This window comes from Platichthys flesus, chromosome 4, assembly GCF_949316205.1.
Source record: "Platichthys flesus chromosome 4, fPlaFle2.1, whole genome shotgun sequence".
NCBI lineage: Eukaryota > Metazoa > Chordata > Actinopteri > Pleuronectiformes > Pleuronectidae > Platichthys > Platichthys flesus.
Window position 1 is genome coordinate 27,837,428 of NC_084948.1, and position 18,898 is coordinate 27,856,325.

The following is an 18,898-nucleotide window of genomic DNA, read 5'->3' on the forward strand; positions in this document are numbered from 1 at the left end:
GAAGGTTGCTCAGTGGCTCTCAAACAATCCACCAGGACCCGACAGCCCCTGAAGCTCAGTGTGCACCGAATCACAGAGGAGTGTTTAGAATCCTCTGATCTCAGATTCATCTCCTTCACGCTGATTTCACTGAACACACTGTGTGTGTGTGTGTGTGTGTGTGTGTGTGTGTGTGTGTGTGTGTGTGTGTGTGTGTGTGTGTTGTGATGTTCTTCACACTCATTTTAGCAATCAAACAACAGAGAGCTGATCGTTCATAATTCAAGTTTATTCAAAGACTTTATTTGTTAGTAAATAAATTAAAATGATCAAAGACCGATGATGTGTTTCAAGTTATTAACGTCAACATAATTCATACAAGAGCAAATCATGTGTTGCCCAGCCCCCCAGGTCACACATACACACACACACACACACTCACACAAACACACACACTCACACACACACAAACACACACACACACACACAAACACACACACTGACCTCACCTTTCCGCCTCAGCGCTCAAACAGGCTTTTTGTTCTCCTTTGCCGTCCAATGACACAGCCATTGTCCGTCTGTCAGCCAATCACAGCTCCTATTGTGACACAAACCAGCCAATCAAAGCACGGTTTGTACCCCCAAACCGACCAATCAGCTTGCAGCACCCCGTAACATCTTTATGCTACACACCCGCCTCACACACAAACCAACACACACACACACACACACAGCTCATGAGCTCCCCTCAATCCTTTTGTTCAAATGAACATGTGTACATGAGCTTTTCTAAAAGCTGTGTGTGCGTGTGCGTGTGTGTGTATGTGAGTGTGTGTGTGTGTGTGTGTGTGTGTGTGTGCATGTGTGTGTGTGTGAGCGACCTTTACTGTGACATCAGTTCCGACCTTTTTCAATGAGCACGAGCGTTAGCCACTTTTTAATCTGGCACACTGAGAAGAGAGATGAGGAGTGTGTGTGTGTGTGTGTGTGTGTGTGTGTGTGTGCGTGTGTGTGTGTGTGTCTGCAGTGACAGCTCATTGGACTTCTGTGTTTGAAGAAGGGATTGTAATGTTCATCAGAAATCCTCTGTGTTGATTGGTCAGACCTGCACTGAACTCTGAATGTCCTCCTGAGATGTTCTGGAGCTTCTGTCTGTGAGAAGAACAACCACAGAGTCAGTTGCTCTGCACATTTCCATGAAGTTTGTCTCGGCTCGTCCAAATTAAATCTCCAGATTCCATGAAGCAGCACTTAGATGAACAGTAAAGTGAATGTGCTCTAGAAGTTCAGCCACCTCCTCAGTTCTCTCACTGATGGATGCTAACGTTGCTAATGACAAATTGAAAGTCCTCTTGCTGACCCTGGATATCAAAGAGGAGATGGTCTTGAGCTGCTGTGAGATGTGAACTCAGGAGGCAGCAGATCCCAGGACCGGACTCGTCCTCCATCTTCACCACAAAGAGCTGAAGTGGGAAAGGTCCCCTGTGAGCTGGTCTCAGAGCTGTGGAGAGAACAGGTCTAATGTGAAGAGGAGAATCCTCAGGCCTGGACCTGAAGGAGCAGGTGCTGGTGGAGATGTTCTCACTCCTGTTCCTCTGTTCTGATGTGGAGCGTTCCACTGCTCGACTGAGACCAGAAGGATCAGTGATGATATTTCACTTTGATAGAAAAGACATTAATCGTGATTGAGCTTTAAGGTTAAATAATCAGGATATTGATTTGAAATCATAGATGATGAACTCCTGGAGGGACTGAATCTATTGAATAACTTTATCTCATCTATACAACATGTACTGAAAACAGCCATTAGAAGTTCAGTGGGACTCTGTGACCTCTAGTGGTGAAGCTGCTTGTTGCAGCTGAAGACTCCTCACCCCCCCCCCCCTTCCCAACATGAAACAGAACCTGTTCCTTCTTAAAGATAAAGTATTCAAAGATGAAGTATTTAAATATAAAGAGCCATTCCCACTCAGATGAAACACACTGACTCTGCCTCTTGATTGAGACGTCTCATAACTGGACAATAAATCATGTAACAGCAGCTTCACTCAGAGGACTGTCTCTTCATCAAACCTCCTGTGATGTTTCATTGATCCATCAAACGCTTCTTCACTGGACGTGTGTTGTTTCCTTCGTCTGAATCAAAACTAGCTGAAGTGTTTGAAGATGAAAGGATGAGAATAAACTGAACGTTCACACGTTTAAAGGTTTCTGTCGTCTTCTGAATCTGCTTCAGATCTGTTAACGATCCATCAGATCACAGAGACTTCACAGAGACCATCACTTAGGGATCTTCTGAAGTCACTCACACTCTAAACTAAAGAAACTGTCTCTACCTCCATATCTAATACTTTCACTTGTCTCATTGAACAACAAGTTTTTATTAATACCAATAAAGACTAATGGAACTGTTGTGACTTGATGAACTCTATTCATTTGAAGCAAACTGTTGCTTCACCTGGTTTCACTCTGACGAAGTGAAATCCAAACTGTTTCCTTATTATTTATAATATATATATATATATGAGTTTATAGTTTATCTGCACAACGTCTCTGTTTATAAGAATGTGTGACTAATGTTTTACTGAATCACTGTTTGATTCTGATGTTTTTTCTTCTATTGAACATAAACTTCACAAAGTTCTATTGTTCTCCTGTTTGACACAGTGATCACAGCCTGGAGTGTAGCGACACCTGCTGGCCACCAACACACACTACAGAGGAGTCTCTGATGAACAGCTGTTTAGTAAATTAATAAAGTTAATTTAAAAAGACCATTGACATGAAAACCATCAAGTGTTGATATCAAAATGTTCTTTTGACATGAAAGTACTGAATAACCAGGGTTAGTGACAGATTACTTTGAGATGTAATCAGTTACTGAACATAAATGGTATCGTAATCTATTATATTATTATGTAATCCAATCTGAGTACTTTGGACACAACATGTGTGATGCGTTCATCATATTTCAAGAATTTATTCAAAGAGTAATCATGTACAAAAGTACAATTTTACTTTATTTTTAATAAACATTCTATAAAACAGTTTTTCAGCTGTAACCAGGACTGACTATAGTTACAGGTCTTTTGTAATGTGATGTTATAAACCTGATTACATGTAATCTATTACTACCCTTACTCTCTTTGTTGTGAAGAACAACAAAGAGAGTGATGATTGAAATGACAGGAGCCTGTAGAACAGATCAAACTTCTGATGTGAAGTTAAATCGAGTTTAAATTGAGCTCGTTTGTCTGTTTGAACATCTGAAGTTCAAAGAGGTCAGAGGTCGTTTGCATATGAACGAGCCGTCAGGTGTGATGGAGCCAGAGGACGGAGCAGACCTTATAGGTGGGCCCCTGAGGGCCCCTCACTCAGCTCCGACCTGAACCATGGAGGGAAGCACAGTGTCCGACTTCAGCATCGAGCGCATCCTGTCCCCGCACTTCGGACGCAGACCTCCGGCCAAGGACTTCTCTCCGGGCCGGTTCCTCCAGCAGGTCGCGGCCGGGGGCCTGTGTCCGTGCCCCGGGTGCCTGCGGCCTCCAGCCCCGGTCCCGGTCCCGGCCTCCAGCTGCCTGCAGTTCGGGGGGATGAGCTTCGGGGACACGTGTTATTACGGATCTGGGATCAGCAGGTTCTATCCCAGCTCCGCGGTGTGGGTCCACTTCAGCAGCAGTGAGTCCGGAGGTGAGGAGGTTTCACTAGTTCTGAACTCTATTTAACATTTAATTTTACAGAACATGTTTATTTTGTATCTCTTCCTCTTGAATTAAATCTTATTTTATATGATTTATTACAGTGGATGCTCAGCCGTCGCCTGGTTACCACGGGCACGCTCACTCCAGCGTGCCCGCGCAGCCGCCGCCGCCGCGCCAGAAGGCCCGGATGAGGACGGTGTTCACCGATACTCAGACCAAACACCTGGAGGCGCTGTTCCACATCACCGACTACCCGGCGGTGGAGGCGCGAGCCGGGGTGGCGAGGAGCACGGGCCTGAGCGAGGAGACGATCCGGGTGAGTGTCACGCGTGCACGTGGACCTAACTTTGAGGGTTCTTCTTTTATTTGAGATTTAAGTTGGAGTTAGAGTAAAACAAAAACTTCTTTATATTTCAAATTCAACTTTAAAAGCTTGTTTGAATCAGATCCAAGTAGAAATCCAGGTCCAAGTAGTTTCACAACATTTACCGATATATGTTGTAGTTTGAATATGAAGTTATTTACATTCACTTTGCCTTTTGTTTAACTGAGAAGTTTTATTTAATAAAAAATGACTTGAATTAATTCAGTTTAAATGAAAAGTCACTTCTCATGTAGGAGTCCGTTGTGATTCGATGGAACACGATGTATTTTGCTGCTTCACAATAATTCAGTTTGTTCTGATCACACTGAACTTTGACTAACTTCAAACTCAAACTCTTCTGATTGTTTCCAGGTTTGGTTTAAGAACCGAAGAGCCCGAAGGAAGAGGCAGCACAGCGGGTCAAAGGTCAAATCATCTTAACCCTGCATTGAGGCCGAGAAGAAGCTCTTCACCTCCTACACCTGAACACTGAGGTTACCCTGCACCAGTGCCCTGCAGGGGGCGCTGTCTTCACGCCCCCAGAGGTCCACGGTCAGCTGCGTCCAGCTCTTGAAGAGGCTCCAGCAGGAGAAGCAGTTATCTTCTGTTAAAACCATAAACTGGTTGAGACAAAGCTGCTCTGACCGATGGTCATTGAACACAACACTTGTCTTGTGATGATGCATTCAGGTGCTGCTTGGATAATCAGACGCCCTGAACCCTGAGGACATTTGGCGACTAGAGCGATTTAAAGTTTTCTAGTGTGAAATTAATTTGTATTTTAATTTATTGAAATCAGTGTATTAAAGCTTCGTGTGTTTTCGACACAAGCATCATTTGTAACCTTGAGTTGTTCATTAAAATGTTTATTTAGACGTAACGATTGGATTGAGTCTCTTTCTAGTTTTTATTTATTTACTTTATCAGTTTCAGAAACATGATTTACAACTAACTTCATGTGATCTAAGATCTGACCACTAGGTGTCAGTGTTACAGGTTACAAAGGCTTGATAACAATGATCGTGTGTTTATCAATCAAAGAATCATTCTGAGCTGTTTTGAATATTCTATTATGCTTCCTTATATTAATTCAGACAAATATTTTCCAACAGTTAACATTTGTTCCAAATTATGTTGGAATCTTCATCCACAATTTATCAAAAAGTATTTAAACTGGTTAATTAACATGTTTCTTGAGGGTTAGGTTATGAATGTGAAATTATAAAACATTTTCTATTTAAAAAGCTGAGAGTAAAGCACTGAACACGAGAGGTAGAAAAACAACATCAAATTCTTTATTATATTCATACAGTTGTCACTGTTAATATTAGAAGCATTTTCATGCTGATGAAGATACACGACGAAAAAACCAGAAAATACTGACGGAGAGAGAGAGGGGGGGGGGGAGCATGCAGTGAGTGGTGATCGGATGAAGACGTTCGATGCTCGTTCTCTCCTGTTTCCTCTTTAACGTCCGTCCGCTCCACACACACTTTCAAAACAGGAGTGACTCACACACACTCTCTCTCTCACACACGCTACAAAACCGGAGAACAAAAAGTACACTTAGTGAAGTTATCAAAAAATAGGCTATATACTGTTTATTCTGAACAACCAGGTACTGAGTTGGTTACGATGAGAATGAGTTTTATCCTCAGACACGCACACCCATTGATTATAGAGGATTTAAAGGAGCACTGGTTCTGAAGGTTCCAGCTCGTTCCTGCTGATCATCTCCTGAACGTTCGATTCCCTCCGTCCAGGAAGCCACTAGTTTCACCTCAGACAAACCACGTGACCGGTGGAAAAGAGGCTCGAGTCGCGCATCCTTCAAATAAAGCAGCCGAATTGAGATTGACAGTTTGACGCTGATTCTCATATCCATAAACAGGAAGTGAAGTTTCCGTCAAAGCTAAAAAGCTCAAATGAAGTTTCTGGAGAAGAATCCATAACTAACTGTGTTATTAATAACCCGTTCATCTAAAGGTCATCATTCATTCACCTGCACGTCCTGACCCTGTGGGGAACCAGGTCTCATCGTGACATGAGGTTCGACCACATCAGCGTCAGAGTGTGAGCGTGCACGTCCCTCCGTGCACGTCCCTCCGTGCACGTCTCTCCGTGCACGTGTGCTTGCAGAGTGTGAAGAGACGTTAACACACGAACCAGGTGACATATTATTACATATTGCTGTTTCCAGAGAGTTGAACATGAAGCGCACACAGGTTCAGGTTAACTTGCGTTTTTGTTTCCTCTTTTTCGCAAATGCTCACATTCACAGAAAGTACACAAGTCCTATTTGAATGGAGAGAGAGGGGTGAGGGGAGGGGGGGATGGGGGGGGGGGGAGATGTTTTCACTACTCGTGGACACTAGAGAGATTAAAATTCCTGTTGTGGGAAACATGGAGATCCAGAAGATGAGCATGTGACGAGATGATTATCATCGACAGAGATTAACTCCAACGTGATTAAAAGTTGTTTTAAAAATGTTAAATTCAAGAAATTTGTTGTCAGAATCAACGATGACAACACAAACGTTAATATTTCGCTTCACAATTTTGAAAACACTTTGAGTTCATCATTTTGGGTTTGTTAGCAGTTTTGGTTAATGGCAGATTATAATCGCAGCTGTTAATCAGAATTCTATAATACTCTGTGTTTTTCACTCTGACTATGTTGACTAATATTTGTACGATATAAATAAAGTTATTCTGTGTGATGACATCGTCAGGGTTTCATCCATTAAGGAGAGTCTGAGGGGAAAGGACGAGTGTTGAAATTTGTAAAGTGCAACGACCACAACTTGAAGCTGCACTTTAAAATACGCTTTATTAATGTGTGAGATATTTCATAGAGATCATGATTCACCTCGGAGTGATGAACAATGAGTCGCTGATGAACCCTGTTTTCAGTTTGACATCTGAGGTCGAAGCACGAGGAGGAGTTCAGAGAATCTACGTCTCCACGGTCTGACAACGAGACGTCGAGAGTCTCCGTCAAACGTCTCCCACGGGACAGACAGAGCGTCCAGACCACAGAGCGTCAACACCACAGAGCGTCAACACAACAGAGCGTCCAGACCACAGAGCGTCAACACCACAGAGCGTCAACCCAACAGAGCGTCCAGACCACAGAGCGTCCAGACCACAGAGCGTCAACACCACAGAGCGTCCAGACCACAGAGCGTCAACACAACAGAGCGTCAACCCAACAGAGCGTCCAGACCACAGAGCATCAACACCACAGAGCGTCCAGACCACAGAGCGTCAACACCACAGAGCGTCAACCCAACAGAGCGTCCAGACCACAGAGCGTCAACACCAAAGAGCGTCAACCCAACAGAGCGTCCAGACCACAGAGCGTCCAGACCACAGAGCGTCAACACCACAGAGCGTCAACACAACAGAGCGTCAACACGACAGAGCGTCCAGACCACAGAGACAACGCTCTGTGTGTGTGTGAAGCTCTACGTTCACACCACAACTCAAACTGTCTCTGAGGGTTTCGTCTCCGTGTTAGTTTTAATCTCCGTCCAGACTAAGACTCCTCAGAACGCACATCACATGACCACTCACGTGCACGCGCATGCATGTGCCATGTAAATAGTTGTTTCATAGTAAAATACAGAACTGAACAGCAGCTGTTAGCGAAGACACAGGGTCGGGAACTCCTTTCAAACTTCTCAGCGTCTCTGAGACTCCGGAGCTGAGTGGACGTGAGACGGACGCCTCTGTCTCTGTCTCTGTCTCTGTCTCTGTCCCTGTCTCTGTCTCTGTCTCTGTCTCTGTCCCTGTCCCTGTCTCTGTCTCTGTCTCTGTCTCTGTCTCTGTCCCTGTCCCTGTCCCTGTCTCTGTCTCTGTCTCTGTCTCTGTCTCTGTCTCTGTAGCAGAGACCAGGAGTTTTAAAAAACAACCCAACACTAAACATTCTCCAAACAAGTATTCAAACCTTTTGAGATATCTGTGTTTGGAGAACATGAATCAACCGTCCGGCACCGAGGAAACATCTGGAGAAGACGTCAGAGTCTCAGTTGTGTCTCAGTTGTGTCTCAGTTGTGTCTCAGTTGTGTCTCAGTTGTGTCTCAGTTGTGTCTCAGTTGTGTCTCAGCTGTTCAGGACACGACAAGGCCGTCGTTCCTGGATCAATAAAATACACAAACTGCAACGTGTTGGTCAAAGTGTCAGCAGTATTATTATTATTATCCTTTAAGCTATCATTTATTTAGTTTGAGTTGAATTCATCTGGCACTCGATTTGAAATTTGGCCAAATTTAGAAGCAGCGAAAAGGAAACATCGAGCAGAACAAAGGAGAGTTGAGTTGACAGCAGATTTCTGCCCTGAATGGAGGAACATGCAGAAAACAGCAAACTGGACGATGAGAGGACGAGAGACAGAAGAGACGGTTCCTCAGCCTCGAGTCGCTGACGGAACGAAGGAGGTGCTGATCAGAGAACGAGTAGACTAGAAGGAGAGTCCGAGGGGAGAGGGTTCACTGTGAGCGGGGGGGGCGACAGCCAGGACACTCCGAGAGGACGGCGAGAGACAGAGATGGAGAGAAGAGACAGCGGAGGGCGAGGGGGCGTGGTTAGGACTGCATCTCAGCACGCAGCATCCACGGAAACCAACAGCAGAACAGCAACCTGCAGGAGGAGGAGGAGGAGGAGGAGAGGAGGAGGAGGAGGAGGGGGAGGAGAGGAGGAGGAGGAAGGGGAGACAGAGGAGGGAGGAAGAGAGGGAGGAGGAGGAGGAGGAGGAAGGGGAGAGAGAGGAGGGAGGAAGAGAGTGAAGCAGAGGAGAAGAAAGAGAGGGAGGAGGGGGGAAGAGAGGGAGGGAGGAAGAGGAGAAGAGGAAGAGAGGGCGGAAGAAGAGGAGGAGGAGAAGAGGAAGAGAGGGAGGAGGAAGAGAGGGAGGAAGAGGAGAAGAGGAGGAGGAAGAGAGGGAGGAGGGAGGAAGAGGGGGAGAAGGGAGGAAGAAGAGAAGAGGAGGAGGAGAAGAGGAAGAGAGGGAGGAGGAGAGGGAGGAGAGGGGAAGAGAAGAGGAGAGAGGAAGAGGAGGAGGAAGAAAGGGAGGAGAATGAAGAGAGAGAGGAGGACAAGGTAAAATAAGAGAAATAGAAGAAGAAGAAGAAGACAGAGTTAAATCCCCTGGTAACACAGGAAAGCTACTGTTGTTGTTGTTGTTGTTGTTGTTGTTGTTGTTGTGGTCACAGTGTCATTGACAAACCTCCTGCTGCTCAGTGTGGACACTCACCTGGATATGGAGCTTTCAGAGGTCAGGTCTTTAGGAGAACGCATCGTGTTGAAGTTACGCTTCGGCTGCGACACTACAGGACACACACACACAGACACACACAGACACACACAGACACACACACAGACACACAGACACACAGACACACACACACACACAGACACACACAAAGACAAACACAAAGACAAACACAAAGACAAACACACACACACACAGACACACACAGACACACAGACAGAGTGTTAATGACTGCTTCACCGCTGGTTGTCATGTGACTGATGAGAACCAATCAGGAGGAGGAGTCTCAGTTGCTGGTCAGACTGGTGAGGACAGATACTCACTGGTGACCTGGTGGACCTTCTTCACCAGGGAGCTGTGGCTGTGGGAGCCGTCTGTAGGACCCCCGATTCTGACAACACAACAACAACAGTTACTGAGACTACGACAACTGCAGACAAAGAAGATTGTGTTGTTTAAATTAAAGAGTTTCTGAGACAAAGTGAGAACACGCCCCCTCTGGCCCCGCCCCTCGTTAATGACAGACTCCTCCTCTTCCTCTGCTCGGGTCTTACCTCTGCACACGGGAGGGCGGAGCGAACACACCATATTTGGGCAGGCAGCTGTAGTACCGCACTCCAAACACCGAGCCGTCGTGTTTCCCTGTGGGCTGATCCAACTCCACCCCGAACCAGTAACCTGCAGGAACACAGCAGGTCAGCGGCACGGCAACATGGTGCCTGGGGGGGGGGGGGGGGGGGCGACAGGAAACCGACACCGACCTGGAGCGAAGTCCGTTTTCCCGAAGAAGCGAACGATGCCGTGTTTCTGTCCGGCCACGAGAACCTGATCCCCGACCTCCACGTTCAGGCCCTCGGGATCCAAACCGGCCACCGACGACTTCTTCCTCTGGACTGAGGACGCACAGGAAACCATGACACACTGACACACTGACACTGACACTGACACACTGACACACTGACACTGACACTTACTTGTATTTGGAAATTATACATTTATTAATATTCCTAGAGGTACTTCAAGGAGCCTGAGAGAAAAGTGAGTAACACATGTCCCGCCCCTTTAAATAAACCAATCAGCTGCTTTATAACAACCAAACCATGTGATGTGATGATGCTCTTTGATAATTCACATTAATGTTGGTTTTAATATCACATGTAGCCCCGCCTCCCAGACATGACACTGTAAACAGGAGCCTGGTCTGTTGTCCTCCAGGGGGCGACACCTTCCTTACCTTTCACTCTCTCCTTCTCCTTCTTCTCCTTCTCCTTCTTGGTCCTCCCAGCGAGGCGCGAGGCCAGGTCCATGCGGGGGGTGCGGGGGGTGGAGGTGACGGAGGACAGCGTCTGCTCCACCACCGCCTTGGAGATCTTTGACACAGGAGCAAAGATCCCTGCGACCCAGAAGAGACCGAGTCAGGGACATCATCATGTGACCTGCCTCTATCTGCGTGAGTAGTGACTCCGCTGGGACTCGAACCCACAACCTTTTACTCACTTCCTCAGTGCTGATACTAGAATGCTTGATGCTAGATTGTGCTGATGCTAAAAGTCCAAAGCTCTTATTCTATCTTTATTCTAACTTTACAATCCCTCCTTCATCAAACAAAGGTGTATTTGCTCGAAGGCACTGTGGCAGCTGCTGGTACCTAGCTTCGGAGGGCAGATGAAGTAGCGCACGCCGCCCACGCTGCCGTCGTTCTTTCCCTCGGGCTCGTCCAGCTCCACGCCGACCCACTGGCCGCTGGCGAACTCGGTCGTACCACAGAACCTCAGAGTTCCAGTCTGCGAGACAGAGACAGAGTTAGAGGTCAGAGGTGAAGGTTGAGATCCTGCAGCTGGTTAGGTTGCATGGAGGCAGATAATCTGTGATGGGGGGGGGGGGTAGAGGGAGGACACGTGAAGACTTAGTTTGGGACGGGGGGGGGGACCGGTGGTCAGTCCGTTAGTCTACGGTCCAACCTGTCTGACGTCTGCAGCCGGGACGTCCCCTCTGCTCTGGTCTCTCTGGAGCTACACGGTAAGGAGACACTGTTCAGAGCTCTGTCTGTCCCCACAGGACATGAGACACCACAGCTCTACCACTGCAGAGGACGCAGCACACGTGCACGGAGCATGCACGAGCACACGTTAAGAGATGCACTGGTCTCCTCCACAGGTAAACAGTGGATTCATGGTGAAGTACACAATGAACTGAGCAGCAGCTGGAGGAGGTCATGTGACCGGAGCCTGACCAATCAGCAGAGGCTGCGTCGTGACTGAAAAGACCCAATCACAAGAGTCATCGGTTTTCAAACTAAAACGCAGCCCTGGACTTTTCAAACTAAAACGGGTCCAGCAGTGTGGACGTCAGGTGCATCTGCAGCAGAGTTGTGGATTAGATGTTGTCCATGTCTGGAAGTGGACAGGAACCCGTGTTCTGCTTCAGCACATTTCGAAACAGGCTTAAACATCCTTTTAGATTCTGGATGAGGGACAGCCCCCCCACCCCCTCTGTCCCGACACCCCTCACCTGAACTGCTGGTTCAATGGTACGTCTCATTTCACAGTGATGATTCATGTAAATATAGACTTTCATGCTCATATTGAATGATGCTGTATTTGCTTTGGTTTGATTTGACTCTTCATTCAGGATTATCCTTTATTTAAAATCACATTTAACGACTGCTGGTTCCTGTCTTTCCAGTTTGGTCCATGTTTCTGTGCTGAGACTGAAACTGAGGAGGCTGCATGTGACTCTTGACCCCTGAGTGCTCTGACCTTCATGTCCTCCAGCACCACGCGCTCCCCCAGCTTCAGCCCGATCGACGACAGCATCAGGTTTCCCGGGATGTTGTCGTAGTTGGGCAGCGTGGCTCTGGGCAGGTTGCAGCTCAGGGGGACGGCGTCCAGCAGCAGCTGGCTCAGCTCCTTGGCCACCATGGCAGCCTCGGCCTTGTCCAGACTCATGTCCATCGGGTCGGGCACCACATCAGCTGGAACCTGGCCCTTGTCATTCTGCAGGGACACGAGAAGGAGGGCACGCTTTCTTTAGCGAGGTTAAATATTAATAAAAACAGGTTTGTTGGAAAGTCCGGAGCAAAAGTGCAAAAACAAAGATCGGTCGTGAACAGGGTTTGTAGGATCTGTAATGTTGAGCCATTCAATCATGATAAACCTCCTTTAGCTCAGATGTTAAAACTTCCACAAGGAACTTTTCATTTGTTTGGTTTCGGCGCCTCTGTGGATAAAAAGCATTAAAGACACATGTAGTGAGTTCAGGTCCAACACCCAGACAACACTGAGCTCGCTCCAGTTCTGTGATGACATCACAAGGAGGACAAACAGGACGATGCCTGAGAGGACAGCGTTACCCGGACGGTGGGCGTGGCTCCGTGCTCCAGAAGACACCTCACTGCTCCCAGGCACAGGTTGGAGGCGGCGATGTGGAGAGCCGTCCCGTACTGGAAATCACTGCACGTCGAGTTCATCACTGTGGAGAGAGGACACCTGGATGTTACCACCCAACGTGTGTGTGTGTGTGTGTGTGTGTGTGTGTGTGCAGGAGTGTGTCTTTAAGTGTGTGTGTACCTCTGGGTTTGGAGGACTTGAGCAGCACTCGGATCAGTTCTGGGACGTCGAAGTAAGCAGCGTAGTGCAGCGCGTTCATGTTGGTCCAGCGACTCCTCAGACTCACGTCGGCGCCCAAAGAGATCAGCTGACTGGTGAGACGCAGCGCCGCCGCCGGGTCGCCTGCACGCACAAAGAGGGAGGAGTCAACGAGAGGAGCGCCGCGTCGGCTCCAGAGCCTCTGGACCCTGACCACACCCTCTGGTTTCCAGCCCGGGTGGAGACTCTTTCTTAGTTGATCAATATTAGACTCTAATATAATGTCACATATTTTTTTATGTAGTTTTGTTTTTTAAACTTTGTTAAATCTGCTAAAAAATCTTGAACATTTCAAAAGTAATCTAATGTTTGCTGATGAGTGTTTGATGGTTAAACTGGTTATTTGAGGAGCGGAGTGTGAGTCCCTCTGATGGAGCAGTTCTGACTTGACGTAACACGACTGGAAACAAATCATTTCAGGGTTTGGTCTTTATAATAATAATTATTATTATTATGAGAAAGGATGAAGTATGTTCAGAATCCTCTTGTAATCGTTCTCATCTTACCGACTCCATGTGCTCCGGCCTTACAGCTGTAGTGAAGCAGCGTCATGTCGGTCAAGCCGTCGCGGTCGTTCACATGACAGCCACGCTTCAGGATCTGAGACCAGACAAGAAAACAGCTCATGAAGCGATGAACACGTGTGACCTCACTTCCTGTCGGTGTTGATACATGAGCTGCCGTGTCCTGACGTGTCGATCACATGAGCCTGACGCTCGTTACACAGACACCGAAATATACAAATACTAAATGAGAAATTATGTTTCTGAGTTGGTTCAAACAGTTTCAGGGAACATAATGTCGCCAGCAAAGAGTCATAATAAAAAATTACAGTTGACTCTATGTTATAATAACCAAAACAGGAACAGTTGATCCAGACACACAAAGAACCACAACAGGTGTTTGTGGATTGTCACCTCGTTGCCGATGATGTCGATCTTGTGCTGCACTTGAGGAACCCACTGACGCACGATGGCGAACAGCTCTGGGATGGTGGTCTGAGGATCCATGAGGATCTCATAGCAGGCTGGGTCGTTGGGGTCGAAGAAGGTGAAGGCTAGAGACAGAGAGAAAGAAAACCATGAAGAGAGAAAGAGGAGAAAGAGAGAAAGAAGTTTAACAGAAAAAGAACAAAGACGAATCACGACGGTAAAAAGCTAAATAGACATCTCATTTCTCTCTGTGACTGAAATCAGCTCCAACACAATCTATGATCAGCCTCATGGTCACCGGCTCAGGAGACCTTCAGCCGAGGAGCGTGATCCAGAGGACGAGGCCGAGAACACCAGCGGCTGAAATGAGGTCGACCTGACCACCTGATCCCGGATCAGCAGAAGAACCTGGACTCGCTGCTGTGAGCAGCTATTTAAAGCTGGGTGGTACTCCTGTAGATATTCTATTCATTATATTGAACCTTAGCTTAAGACTTAAAATGATTAAATGTAACTGTAAAATAAATAAATAAATTAGCTTTCAGTGCCACAGTTTGACGGGAGAGAAGGTTCATGTCAGGTTGCTGAGCTGGAACACTGTTTTCAACACACACACACACAGTGAGACACAGACACACACACAGTGACACTCACACACAGTGTATAATGGAGTGGAGTGTGTCTGATGAATACCAACGAGCCTCTCGTCCACACAGTCGATCTTTAAAGATCTTTTAGAAACGACTCATAGTCTGTGACTGTCTGAAGTTCATCATTGTAACATTTCCTTAACCTCCACCACCGCAAGTGTGATCTGTGCGTGTGTGTGTGTGTATGTGTGTGGGTCTGTGTGTGTTCATTTAAGTGAGTTTGTAGCTGTGTAGAATCCTAATGAGGCTGCGTCATGTGATGTAAACAGGAAGTAGATCATCTCCTCTGCAGTTGGTTTCTTCCTGTCAGTGTTACTGACAGGAAGTGTTACTGACAGGAAGTGATACTGACAGGAAGTGATACTGACAGGAAGTATTACTGACCATAGATATATATAAAGATGTATATTTGTAAAGGGAAATCTTGTACCTATATAGAACATTATTCTATTTTTTTAGAAAATAACATAATTATTCAAGTATGCAGTGTCATAACTACATCTCTGACGTTTGTTAAAAACCGAATCATTTAAAAATCAGTTGAAAATTGAGCAAGTTATGGTTATTTAAAAAGTACGTCCCACTACAACACAATGTTAATGGTGGGCGAGCTGCCTTTGGCAAGATGGCCGCCATGTGCGGACGTTCGACTCCGTTGGCCGAGACATCTAGACTTTATATATATCTATGGTGTCACTGACAGGAAGTTTCTCTGACAGGAAGTGATACTCAGAGGAAGTGACACTGACAGGAAGTGTTAATGACAATAAGGACAGTGTGTGTTGAAGGTGGCGTACTGTAGTCGGGTGGCAGTGGCGCCTGTGCGGAGGAGTGCACCATGGCTCGGCGCCGGGGCTCGTGAACCGGACTCTGGTACTGGGACACTGACAGCGGCTCGGGATCTGGCTCGGCCTCCTGCTCCTGACTGGCCGGTGGAACCTCCTCTTGCTCCCTCTCCTCTCTTTCCTCCTGCTCCTCCTCCTGCTCCCCCTCATCGTCCACCACTGCACGCTCCCCCTGCTGCCCATATTCCTCCTCCCCGTCTCCGTCCTCTTCTTCCTCCTCCTCCTCCTCTTCGGTTTGAGCCTCCTCCTCCTCTTTCTGGAACCTCCCCTCCTCCTGCTCCTCCCGATCGTGCCTCTCCTTTTCCTGCACCTCCAGGTTCTCCTCTTTAGTCATGATGACGCTGCAGCTGGGCCTGGGGCAGAAGAAGCAGGACACTGTCAAAACGTCAAATCTTTTGTATCTGATGTTTTAGTTTCATTAAACAGAAAACGATGCTGCTTTAATAAAACATATATATATTAACAGGGACTTTGTATGTTAACACATTCATGCTGAAGATAAACCAGGTGGGATGAACTCAAAGTTTTATAACTTCACTCTGCACACAAACAATTATAAGTGACAGAATATTGAAGAAGAGCTTGAGGACGACTCACTAGTGATGAGGAACAATTCTAACACAACATTACAAACACACAACACACGTTTTCTTTATCACCACACAAGCGCTATGTTTAGCTGTGTGTGTGTGTGTGTGTGTGTGTGTGTGTGTGTGTGTGTGTGTGTGTGTGTGTGTGTGTGTGTGTGTGTGTGTGTGTGAGGGAGGAAACAAGCTAATGGAGCCGCTGCATCATACTGATAAGGCCGGTGGCTAAAAGGAGCTAAAGCTAACGCCCCTGTCCATCATCAGCTGCTGACGGGTCCGACTGGATTAAATCTACTCTCCACTTTAGCAAATGGACAAGAGGCTGAAATCCATCCAGCCGCCGCTCCCTCCATCACAAACCATCCATCTTGTCCTGTGCTACCAGGCGGATGGAAGGAGGGAAGGAAGGAAGGAAGGAAGGAAGAGGGGAAGGAAGTAAGGACATATACAGAGTCATTTACCTCCTTCCATGTTTCCTCAAATGAAAGATTTAATATTTAAATGAGAGGAATCTGGACGTGACCCAGCGGCTGCTTCTGTCGTCAGCATCAGTCAAACTGTTTAAACACAATCATTGAATCACTGTGGATCGACCACAGAGCCACTCACTCCTCATCAAAGCTCATCGCTTCTGGTTTATCATTTCATTCATTCTACAAATAAACAAATGAACCTTGAAGTCGACCACTCCCTACACCTGTAATCATAAATACACATGAAAAATTAGCATCACATGCTCTAATCCAACTATGGATCAAAGTTTTAAAGTTTAAATCTGAAGCAGCGTTTGTCCGTCTGCAGCTACAAACTGAACCATCCAAAACTAAAATTCAGTTTACGTATAGGAAATGTAACGTAGAGCTGGAGACCATAGTGATCATGTGACAACACGCGTGTCCTCCTCCCTCTGTTTGCTGTGAGGTCTCATCTGGAAGATTCCAGCCTGAAGAGAGCAGCAGCCTGGACCAGGTCTCAGCTGGGGGGGGGGCTGTTTGAGTCCGTGTTAAACCAGGTGAACAGAACTATCTTAGCAAATCTACCTGAAAAACCTCCAATAAATCGCATGTGGATTTCTCTGGATATTTCGGGGGCTGATGATTATGATTGTGTGGAATTTGGTGCAGATTCAAACAAAAATCGAGATTGAGCAGATTGGTCACTTGGGCCTTTGCACAGTCATCTTCTTGATTTAAGGCTTTATGGTCTGTTTGACTCTAAATTATCATAATTCACTAAATGATCATCAGCTGTTTGAAGAAGACTTGAAACTAGAGACTGGGACAGACACTCCTGAATGTTTACTGACATTATAAAGTGGGAAGAAGAGTCACTTTCTATAGAAACTACCAGAGGAGTCGCCCCCTGCTGGTCACTATACAGAAGACAGGTTTCAGGCACTTCAACATCGGCTTCACTCTCTGGACCCAGAGTCTATGTCTGTTCTTATAAAGACTCTATGATTCAAACATGGCAGACTGAAAGCTACCCTTGTATGAGTGGCTGGTACAGAAAACACAGTAAGGCCACGTTCATATCACATATTGTGATATAATGAAGACGATGTGTGACCACACAGGCGCCAGCTGGACGGGGGTCATGTGATACGTCATGACAGAAAACACCCAATCAGCAAGAGATCATGAGGGCACATCACTGTCTACAAACTTCTATGTTTCTACTCGTCCAGACTAAAACACAGCCCCAGAGTTTTCTATGTAAAACGGGTTCAGCAGCGTTTACAAACTTCTCCCTGGACGTCATGTGTCTGCAGCAGGGACGTGGATCAGGGGTGGACATGTCTGGAAGATGACGGGACCAGTGTCCGGCTTAAAAACAATTCTAAAGGGTCTAAATGTAATTTTAGGTTCTTGATGAAAGACCACTTCCCCTCAATCCTCTCTGGATCTCTGTATATGTGAGTTTTCAAACTAAAGCGCAGTCTCTGGGATGTGGGCTTAGTGGCTCAGATAATAATGACTCATAAATGTGCATTAAATTAGAGGGAACATTGTTATTCATGTTTCACATCAATCTATATTTTGATAATGTAAACGATTCTTATAATCAGTATGTTTACAGTGACCTTGTGTTGAATCAGTATCATCAGTCATACACACACACACACAAACACACATACACACGCACAATGTGATGGTTTGTTGTCTATATGTGTTGATGTAGGATTATTACTGTTATTAACACACAGTAATAGGACCAGCAGGTTGGGAGAGGAAGAGGAGGAGGAGGAGGCCATGGCAGCATCTTCCTCCTCCTCCTCCTCCTCCTCCTCATCATCCAGCCTCCATTTTACAACAAACCAAACCCGAGAAACAAAACACCGCAGCAAACCATCCAACCACCGCGTCCATCCTCAAACCCTCGAGTCCAGCCAGACATCTTCTGTTCCGATGAAGCGACGGAGCAGAACCATCAGAGGATCCCACCGGGTCTGATGTGAATGTGCGTAGTGAAGGAAAAACGCCCCGCTGACAAACAATGAACACACGCGCACACGCAACACGCAGACACGAAGGCGACAATAACGAATTCATCTGAATAATTAACACGTAAAAACAGCTGGTTTGAAATCAGCTGACTCGGAAGGGCAGTTCATATGAAACAGGTTTATTTCACATTGGTTTTAACTGCGCCCCTCTCTCCATCTTTCTCTCCATCATTCTCCTCCATCTTTCTCCACCATCCTCTTCTCTCTATCAGCACCCCCACGCACATCTGCATCCTCGCCACCCACATCATCCTTATCACCACTTCCATCTCCATCAGAGAACAAAAACACGCTGCTATTTTTACCTGAGAAACAAGCGGCCGGTTGCTCAGTGTTGATCCGCTTCTCTCGAGTGATCCACACAACCGACTGGCTCCCTCTACCGTTCTCTCTCTCTCTCTCTCTCTCTCTCTCTCTC

The 18,898-nt window shown here is 46.6% G+C and overlaps 2 protein-coding genes across 3 annotated transcripts; one reads left to right on the forward strand and one right to left on the reverse strand.

Annotated features, from left to right (window-relative positions):
- Positions 1–3,371: 3,371 nt before the first annotated feature.
- dharma lies at positions 3,372–4,485 on the forward strand. Its single transcript, XM_062385343.1, has 3 exons — positions 3,372–3,669; positions 3,782–3,996; positions 4,417–4,485. The coding sequence occupies exons 1-3, from the start codon at positions 3,372–3,374 to the stop codon at positions 4,483–4,485; spliced, it is 582 nt and encodes a 193-aa protein (XP_062241327.1).
- Positions 4,486–5,317: 832 nt separating this feature from the next.
- Positions 5,318–18,876, reverse strand: clip3 (CAP-GLY domain containing linker protein 3). 2 transcript variants are annotated; one of them, XM_062386709.1, is made up of 15 exons: positions 18,786–18,876; positions 15,340–15,740; positions 13,878–14,017; positions 13,467–13,560; positions 12,883–13,044; positions 12,666–12,784; positions 12,073–12,309; positions 11,275–11,325; positions 10,962–11,097; positions 10,548–10,706; positions 10,075–10,206; positions 9,868–9,991; positions 9,637–9,704; positions 9,296–9,368; positions 5,318–8,685 (listed from the first exon to the last, which is right to left on the reverse strand). In XM_062386709.1, the coding sequence occupies exons 2-15, from the start codon at positions 15,719–15,721 to the stop codon at positions 8,631–8,633; spliced, it is 1,932 nt and encodes a 643-aa protein (XP_062242693.1). In that variant the 5' UTR covers positions 15,722–15,740; positions 18,786–18,876; the 3' UTR covers positions 5,318–8,630. The 2 variants fall into 2 exon arrangements, with proteins under 2 accessions (XP_062242693.1, XP_062242694.1); XM_062386710.1 differs by lacking the exon at positions 11,275–11,325.
- Positions 18,877–18,898: the final 22 nt, after the last annotated feature.

Bases quoted from the DNA above. Each gene is read 5' to 3' on its own strand.
- clip3 (XM_062386709.1), bottom strand. From the start codon at position 15,721: ATGACTAAAGAGGAGAACCTGGAGGTGCAGGAAAAGGAGAGGCACGAT. The intron at 10,207-10,547 runs GTAAGGAAGGTG...GTGCGTCCTCAG, and splicing joins GGAGAAGGAGAGAGTGAAAG to TCCAGAGGAAGAAGTCGTCG. The intron at 9,705-9,867 runs GTAAGACCCGAG...TTGTGTTGTCAG, and splicing joins CCGCCCTCCCGTGTGCAGAG to AATCGGGGGTCCTACAGACG.
- dharma (XM_062385343.1), top strand. From the start codon at position 3,372: ATGGAGGGAAGCACAGTGTCCGACTTCAGCATCGAGCGCATCCTGTCC. The intron at 3,670-3,781 runs GTGAGGAGGTTT...GATTTATTACAG, and splicing joins CAGCAGCAGTGAGTCCGGAG to TGGATGCTCAGCCGTCGCCT. The intron at 3,997-4,416 runs GTGAGTGTCACG...GATTGTTTCCAG, and splicing joins TGAGCGAGGAGACGATCCGG to GTTTGGTTTAAGAACCGAAG.